Source organism: Oratosquilla oratoria, chromosome 8, assembly GCF_046742065.1.
Source record: "Oratosquilla oratoria isolate Oo_2021 chromosome 8, ASM4674206v1, whole genome shotgun sequence".
NCBI lineage: Eukaryota > Metazoa > Arthropoda > Malacostraca > Stomatopoda > Squillidae > Oratosquilla > Oratosquilla oratoria.
Window position 1 is genome coordinate 24,225,843 of NC_134784.1, and position 8,763 is coordinate 24,234,605.

The window sequence follows — 8,763 nt, forward strand, 5'->3', positions numbered from 1 at the left end:
AAAAACCTCCCCACAATAATACAAAACAGAAAAGTCAAATTTTTTAGAGGTCTTTAGGAGGTTCCGAGGACCGTTACTAGCCATTGTGGGCTCATGGGTTTTCTACTTAGTGAAACCCGAAGCAAGGTTTGATTAACCATATCCTGAAGCTAAGTATCTTTCCACGATTATTTTCTTAGTCCTACCTGTAGAACCAAGTGCTCTTATTATGGGTTATTAAAAGCACTTCATCCGCATTTCTTCCCAAACTCACCCGAGATCAGAAGCATCTTCAGGACCTCAGTGGAGTTGTCTAGCATGATGGTCTGCCCCTCGACGATGTGAACAAACTCCCCTTCGCCTGGAGGAGGCGAGCCTCCCCAGGTGTAGATCGAGGACCAGCGGTCGATGTAGAAGAAGTCTTCACTCTAGGCATTAGAGGTAAAAGTATGGATTAGGGATTGTTAGTGTGGGGTGTTGCAGTATGAGGTGTTTCGTGTCCTCTATGCTGTGGTTGCACCTAGAGCAGATAGAGACTGTGGCCAGGGCTATTCATATCTTCATTCTGAAATTAGTCTTATTGGTATCTGGATGAGTTGATTCAATGTTGTCTCAAGTTTCACGAAGATATGCATTTTTTCAAAGTTTCACTTCTCATGTGATTGAGAAAGCTCTCTCCGCTAACAAAGCAACAGATGTAATTAAAATATTTGTTTTCTTTATTTGTAACAAGTAACTGTGACAAGTGCCTGTGTTGAGCACTTCAAAGAACCCCAGAACCCTGGGTTTTCTTGAGAGTTTCCCAGTGGCACCTTTAGAAATAGTGATCAAGTGACTAGACTAGAACACGGATACAGTAATTCTGTGTATGAAGCAATCACCAGAAACATATTTTAATTCTTTCTCCAAAATTATCAACAAACCTGAGAAAGGCAAGTTATATATACCTAAACCGGTTATCAGAACAAAATATATGTTTACTTTATGAAAGTGAAATAGATCAATTAAGACTGTAAATGACCTTTCTAAAAACTTCTGATCTGGACAGTGGCCGTGAGAGAGGGATGACCTATCATCCATGAGGAGCTAAGATGGGAAAGGGAAGCAGGGATGTTGGATGGGAGTGGAATGGATGGGAATGGTTGGATGCCTTTGAGTTGGCTACCTCCCTTATAAGGGGGGGAAATCCCATTGTTAATAGACAGAAGACTGTAAAACATTTTCTTCTGTAGGGGCTCCATGGACGGGTTCCAGCGTTCCAGGAGCTTATCTGGAGTGGGGGGTGGGTGGGGCGGGGAATATATTTCACCAGCGCTTCTGACTCAGCTTACCACAGTGGCAAGATGACCTTGGTTGTCTTCGATACGGACGGGGAAAGTTCCTGATCCGGGGTGAGGGCCTGTGACACACACAATCTCTGTTTCGGACTCCGACGTGATATTGCACGGGGAGCCGTCCATGCTGACAACGTTGCCTGAAGAACTGATCAGAAATCGTCTGAGCGACTGTACCGTCGTATCTGTTCTGTCGGTCTTTTCAGTGCCTTATCTATCCTATTCCATTTTATCTAATTTTATTTTGTGTTTTTCTAATCTATTCTCTTTTTTTTTTATTGTACTCTATTCTATTGTATTCTATTCTATTGTATGTATGTATGCAGGTATGTATGCATATGTATGTATGTACGTATGTATGGATGTATGTATGCATGTATGTATGTATGCATGTATGTATGCTTGGATTTATGTATGCATGCATGTATGTATGCATACATATATGTATGCATGCATGTATGTATGTATATATGTATGTGTATATGTATGTATGGATGTATGTATGCATGTATGTATGTATGTATGTATGTGCGTATGTATGTATGCATGTATGTATGTATGTATGTATATATGCATGTAAGTATCCATGTATGTATGTATATATGTATGTCTAAGACCCAAGTACCTGAAGTCGGTTCCAGTAATAGTTACGACCGTTCCCCCTCCAGTGCCTCCACGAACTGGCGAAATGGAGGTGACATTCGGCGTGAGGGACGTCGAGTAGACGAAGCTCCCATCGAAGGTGAAGTTGAGCTCGTTGGAGAGGGTCACCGTGACGTCACAGATTAGGTCACTTCCGTCGTCTTCATAAGGAGAAGAATATTTTAATTTTCCTTTGATGAGAAGTTTTCCTGACTTTGTTCAAACAGTTCTATGTATTCGATAATTTATTTGTTTGATGATGGATGTTTTGGTTGATAAGTTTATTTGTTGACTGAGTCGCTTATGTTTTTGGACATTTGTTTATTAATTTACTTTGTAACTATTTATATGATATATTTCAATTTGTTCATATATATGAATGTATATGTTATATGTATATATATATATATATATATATATATATATATATATTTCTTTATATGCTGTTTTATTTCACTTTTTACTTACATGTTTATTTAATTATTGATTCTATTTATTTACAGTTTAGTATTTTCAATTGTTTATTCACCGAATATATACATACTTATTTATCAATCTATTTATCCATTTAGTAAAAATATTCTATTTCATTCATCTATCTACAAATCTATTTCTAGAAAGTTCGTGACTGACCAGGGACAACGGCGGCGGGTAAGGCGCAGGTCAGGGCGCTCGAGGTCGAAGTGGTGACTTCACAAGGTACGCCGCACACAGTCGCACTCGAAAGACCGTTAGGGTCGAATCCTTTCCCAGAAATGTCGATGAATCCTCCACCGAAGCTTCCTGGTGGTGGGAATGAGGTCATAGGTCAAGGGTGATGTCATTAAAAAAAAAAAAAAAAAAAAAAAAAATATATATATATATATATATATATATATATATATATATATATATATATATATATGTGTGTGTGTGTGTGTGTGTGTGTGTGTAGCCCAGGTTTGAGTTCTTCGCCGTACCACGTGTCAATTTCTGCAAGTTGGCCTCCGCGAGTCTCGATTTTGATGGCTCATAATTAAAGTGTAGTGTGTTTGATAAATTTAATATATGTATACATATATATATATATATATATATATATATATATATGTATATATATTTAAGATTATTTCAGACAAATGAGAGAGAATGCGGGTGGGGAAGGGCAAACGAAGATGTGTTAGGAATAGAGTTTATTACCCTAACGTTGCGACCAACTTGGTCTTCTTCAGAGGACTCCTCTGAAGAAGACCAAGTTGGTCGCAACGTTAGGGCAATAAACTCTATTCCTAACACATCTTCGTTTGCCCCTCCCCACCCGCATTCTCTCTCATATATATATATATATATATATATATATATATATATATATATATATATATATATATATATATATATATATATATATATATATATATATATATCTGTATGTATGTATGTATGTATACACTTTAAATATAAAGTTGAAATGAAAAATATATTAAACAAAAATGAAAAATAATAAAATGAAATAGAATAAAGAAAAAATAGCAGCGACGTAAAATCAATCAATATAACAGATAAACAAACAAATCAAATAGATAAGAATAAATAAACAAATAAATAAATTAATGAATAAATAGAAATAAATAAATGAATGAATAAATAAACAAATAAAACGGAGAATTTTCATAAGACAAATAAACAATTAAATTGATAAAAAAAAGAAGACGGGTGAGATTATCGTAAGACTAATTTCACCAACTCACCTGTATCGGGCGAGACGCCAGTTACATTGAATAGGTATGTGATATTCACGATGTTGGAATTCCCGTAGATAGTGTCCCGGGCTACTAACTCATGTGGACCACCGTGAAGGTCAGGGACCTATGAGAAGTGTGGTTATTCAGAATGAATTAACTGATTAAAATCGCCGTGGTTTAGATTCTTATAGTGTTGTTGCCTATGGAAGATCGAATATCATATCACAGACAGTGCTCATAATATACGTATTTTCGTACAATATTCTTTATTTTCTCCGAAAGTGGGATCTACATATATACATATGATGAGACATTCTGACAGGTTGACGTAAGTGGAGTAGGAAACACAGGAGTCTTAGTCTTGAGCTTATTCCTGACTAGTTTCGCAGGAATACCTGCGAAACTAGTCAGGAATAAACTCAGACTAAGACTCCCGTGTTTCCTACTCCTCTTACGTCATATATATATATATATATATAAATATTTATATATATATATATATATATATATATATACATATATATATATATATATATATATATATATATATATGTATATAAATTCATTGTATATGTGGGCAGGAGATTATCTCTTAATCATAATTTATTAAAAGTTAAACTAAGTTGTGATTTTGAGTTTCTTGTCTGCTTTTTCTCTTTGTCTGAGATCATATTTTTCCTTCGAAGTGAAGGTTGACTTAAGATGTCTCTATATTTTATAAAAAGGTGCTTTCACATACCTCACAAATAAATTAATAAATAAATAAACAAATGGATAAATGGAGTGTTAGATAAATTATTTAGTAAATGAACACCAGCTGTTCAAGTCCCGTTACAAAGTCAAAATATGACGGCTGAAATGTTGAAAAAAAAAAAAATAATAATAATAAAAAAAAATAAATAGAATGAATAAAAAATAAAGGATTAAAAAAAGAAATACTTGTGCTTATATTTTCCCAGATGTAAAAAAAAAGAAAAATAGAGAATATATATATATATATATATATATATATATTGAACATACACATATATATATATATATATATATATATATATATAAGATTGAAGGTAAAAGAAATAGACGAGGAGTAATGGGAGAATATATATATATATATATATATATATATATATATATATATATATATATATATATATATATATATATATATATATATATATACCTGGCATGTGATGGTTGTGGAGTCCACTTCCTGGAGACTCAGACACTCCTTTCCGTCAACGAAGACCTCGATGGCCGAGATGTTCAAGAAGTTTCCGACGATGCTGATCTGGTCTCCGTGAGTCAAATCTTCGGAGGACCTGTTTGTCAATTGCCTTCAATTAGACCTCAATTAACTCCAATCCCAGGTACAGCTGCCACCTTACCATATGTCAATCAATCAATCAATCCTTGCCTCGAGTTTCACTAAGTGGAAAGCCTCACAGCCCCACTGTAGCCGGAAACGTTCCTCGGGCCTTGCATACAGTTTGGCCACTCCTTGCCTTTTTTTTTCCCAAGATCTTAGGATTTTTGCCATCTTGGAATCTTGGGTACAAATTAAAAAAAATTATAATAAATCTTGGATGTCTTTTCGCCAATATTTTTTTTTTTTTTTTTTTTTTTTTTTTTTTACAATCTATATCCAAGATTCCAAGATGATGGCAAAAAACCCAAGATCTTGGGAAAAAAGTCAAGGAGTGGTCACACTGCGTTGCATCCATCAAAAGGTGCATCCCTTAGGGGCTGATACTATATCTCCAGATTTGGCCCAAGATATCTCCCTATCAACTTGAACTTTATTTTCAACACGTTTTCACACATAAGAGATTTGACCATAGACGACTGGTCCCCTATATGTATAACTTTCTGTCATTGATACAGAAACAGTCCCTCACTAATACAGCACAGAAAACATTCTGAAGATTTTCCCCCCAGAGAGATCTGTAAGGAAGTCCGAGGAGCGTTGTCAGTCTCTGTGGGGCTGTGGGTTTTTTGCTCAGTAGAACTCGACGCAAGAATTCTAGACTACTGTAAAGAAAGTGGTACCGTTTACTGGCACCCACACTGTTACCTTAACAAAGAGACCTTTACCCACTGGCAGTACAGAGAACAAAGTTGATTCGACTTACGTCACAGAAGAAACCAAAGGTGTATATGTCGAATTGAAGGAGAAGTTTGGTGTTGACGAGGCAACGACGCCTCCCGAAGTAACGGTGATCGGCACAGTTTCTTCGGGATTAGGTGCGGTGAGACACGTCAATGTATCTTCCGTGACAGAGACGATCGTACAAGAAGAATTCCCAACGTTGACTGAGGTCTCCCCGGCCACAAACTTCGTCCCCCTGACGGTGATGAGAGTTCCTCCATGTACACTACCCTCCTCAGGGAAGATGGAGTCCACAGTGGGTACCACATTGACCGCACCTTGGGTCACGAATGCGTTTCCAGAAGCAACGGACACACTGATGGCATAAGAACCAGCCGGAAGTCCTTCGATCTCGCAGTCTATGGTGGTATCCGAGACGCTTGATACTACGCAGACGTACGTCGCTGGTTCATCGACCTGCCTTCGATGACGAGAATGGGGTTCTTCTTCCTTATTGGCAGATCGGAATCCCTGGACAGGAGCAGACCCTCCTTGTCGCCACACGCCTTGAGCCACAGAATCCTCAAAAGACATGGAGGAGGTTCCTGTTAAGTGACCCAAAAATCCTTCCCATTCTTTTGTGTTATCGAAGAGTTTGCTATCTACTTTATGTGCGTGGAAGTCTTGGTTTTGGAACATTTCCTCGATGTCTGGAGGCAGTAAAACGCCAGGTTGCTCCTCCTCCTTCTCTTCTTCCTCCCCCTCCTGGACTCTCACAGTCGGGTCTTCCTCTTGTCTCACCTGTAACAACTCTTCCTGCTCTTCGTGAGCCTGAACCACCTCTTCCTCGAGGCTTCTCCTCTTTCTGGAAGAGGTTTTTGAGATCGTCACGACGACAGTGGAAGAATTTGTGCCGAACGAGCTTCCTGTGAGTTGTACTGAGGACCCATTGATTGAAATGGTGTTCACTGTGGCTGAGGTGCTAAGGCTGTACGTGAACACAACGCTGGTGAGTTCGTTGATCGGGGTAACCTGAAACGGAAGAGTCACCAGTCAGACACGTGGCTGAGAGCGATTTCCTTCTCTGACCAGTGACCTAAGTGTCTTGAATGTCAGATCAGACGAATAAAACAGATCCTGATCATAGATCTCTGACCAGTGACCTAAGTGTCTTGAATGTCAGACGAACAGATCCTGATCATAAAAAAGTGAAAACGGCTACTGGTTTCCTGCCGAGGAACGTCTTTGCTCACCTGATTGGCTGAGACGCGGACGGAAAGGGTGTAGGCGCCTTCAGGAGCCGGGGGAGTCTTGCACGTTATTTCGGAGTCCTCCACTTTCGTCACCTCGCAAGTGTAAGGCCCGAGTTCGACGTTGACAACACCGTCAGCAGAAGCAAGCCCACTACCTGAAGGAAATAAACAAGAATACTATCAGAAATTGGTTTATTTAAATCGTGAAATATAGTCCTAGCTTGCGGAACCGTGGTACTTCGTGCACGTTTATCTGATTTGATTATTTTTGACAAGGGTTATAATAAGATGGCTATTTCCTAATTTCAGTACACTAGAAGCTTCAGAATAAGTTTAAGCTTAATCAGTTGGAGATCTTGATTCGGTTTAACGTAGCTAGTTACCCCTATCAAGAAGTCAGGACGATGCCCCTTACAGAGGACGTTGTAGCATGGAATTTAATAAACCATGCCCTTGGTCCAACTCGCTGGCGGCATTTTTCGAACCGCCGTCAGCTCGATTTCCACCACAAGTACCGACGCTCTAATCCGCTCGGCCAGCGAGCATGTAGGACACAGTTGAGGATTTACCTTGGATAGTTATCAGCGTTCCGCCGTTCACGGATCCAACAGCAGGACCGAAGGAAGAGACCACGGGGACCACCATGATATGCTCCCCTATGTCCATCCTCGCAAATCCCCTACAAATCGAATCAAAGGATTACAAAGGATTACAAAGGAGGAACATGCCTACAGGAGACCTTTTGGTCCATAACTAGGTCGGATAAAAAAAAAAAAAAAAAAAAAAAAATATATATATATATATATATATATATATATATATATATATATATATATATACATATAGATACATATATATATATATATATATATATATATATATATATATATATATATAATAAAATAAAATAAAATAAAATTAATGATAACTAAATAGATAAACAAATAGATGAAAGTATAATGATATAGATAATAATAAATAAAATTAGTAGATAAATTAATAGGTAAAGTTAAATAATAAACAAACAGGTAAATAGTAAATAATATTAAATTAACAGATAAATGATAATAAATGATAATCAAGGAAATTATGATAAACAAACAGACAAGTAATAACAAACAAATAGATAAATAATATGAAATAAATGGCAGGCATGACAGAATCAGACTATTAATCGCTATAAAACCTGGTGATTTTGAAATAGATTTTATGACGTTATTGGGTGGATTTGTCAGATTCGAAATATTAATTATTATGATGTATGTAAGGCAAATGAACGGCAGGGTGGTGAGATAAGCACAGGGAACTGTTGGAATTTTCTTTCTGACGTTTTGTCGTCACCAGGATTTCGTGTACTTCGAATCCTTCCTGGTGAATAAAAAACTACAGAAATAAAACTTCAGGACTCATTAGTCGTTATACTTCAAGTAACACTGAAATGAATGACTTGAGATCAATGGGTGGGTTTCTTCGATTTCTGTTTAAGTGGGAATGAGGACAGAAATTGTTCATTCTGTTCTTCATGAACAAAAGTTCATCCAACTAGATGAACTCGTCCGCCCACTATGCGGATATGTGATATGTCAGATGAACAGGCACTCAGTGCATGTAATCACACTGTATCAAGTGTCATGCCATGCCTTTAGTGAGGCGTTTAGAAAGAGAGGGACATCCCCGACACTTTTACTAGTCTGAAATTGAGCACGGATGTATGTATACACACACACACACACACACACACACACACA

The 8,763-nt window shown here is 37.5% G+C and overlaps 1 protein-coding gene across 1 annotated transcript in view; it reads right to left on the reverse strand.

Moving 5' to 3' along the window:
• The window catches only part of LOC143027645 (fibrocystin-L-like), a 94,448-nt gene that overhangs the window by 44,535 nt on the left and 41,150 nt on the right, over positions 1-8,763 (reverse strand). Inside the window, exons 30-38 of the mRNA XM_076189041.1 lie at positions 7,585-7,694; positions 7,016-7,170; positions 5,806-6,794; positions 4,857-4,995; positions 3,683-3,800; positions 2,589-2,738; positions 1,939-2,116; positions 1,311-1,461; positions 254-407 (exon numbers count right to left, since the gene is read on the reverse strand). Coding sequence (XP_076045156.1) covers positions 254-407; positions 1,311-1,461; positions 1,939-2,116; positions 2,589-2,738; positions 3,683-3,800; positions 4,857-4,995; positions 5,806-6,794; positions 7,016-7,170; positions 7,585-7,694 — 2,144 coding nt within the window. The remainder of the gene's footprint in view (positions 1-253; positions 408-1,310; positions 1,462-1,938; positions 2,117-2,588; positions 2,739-3,682; positions 3,801-4,856; positions 4,996-5,805; positions 6,795-7,015; positions 7,171-7,584; positions 7,695-8,763) is intronic.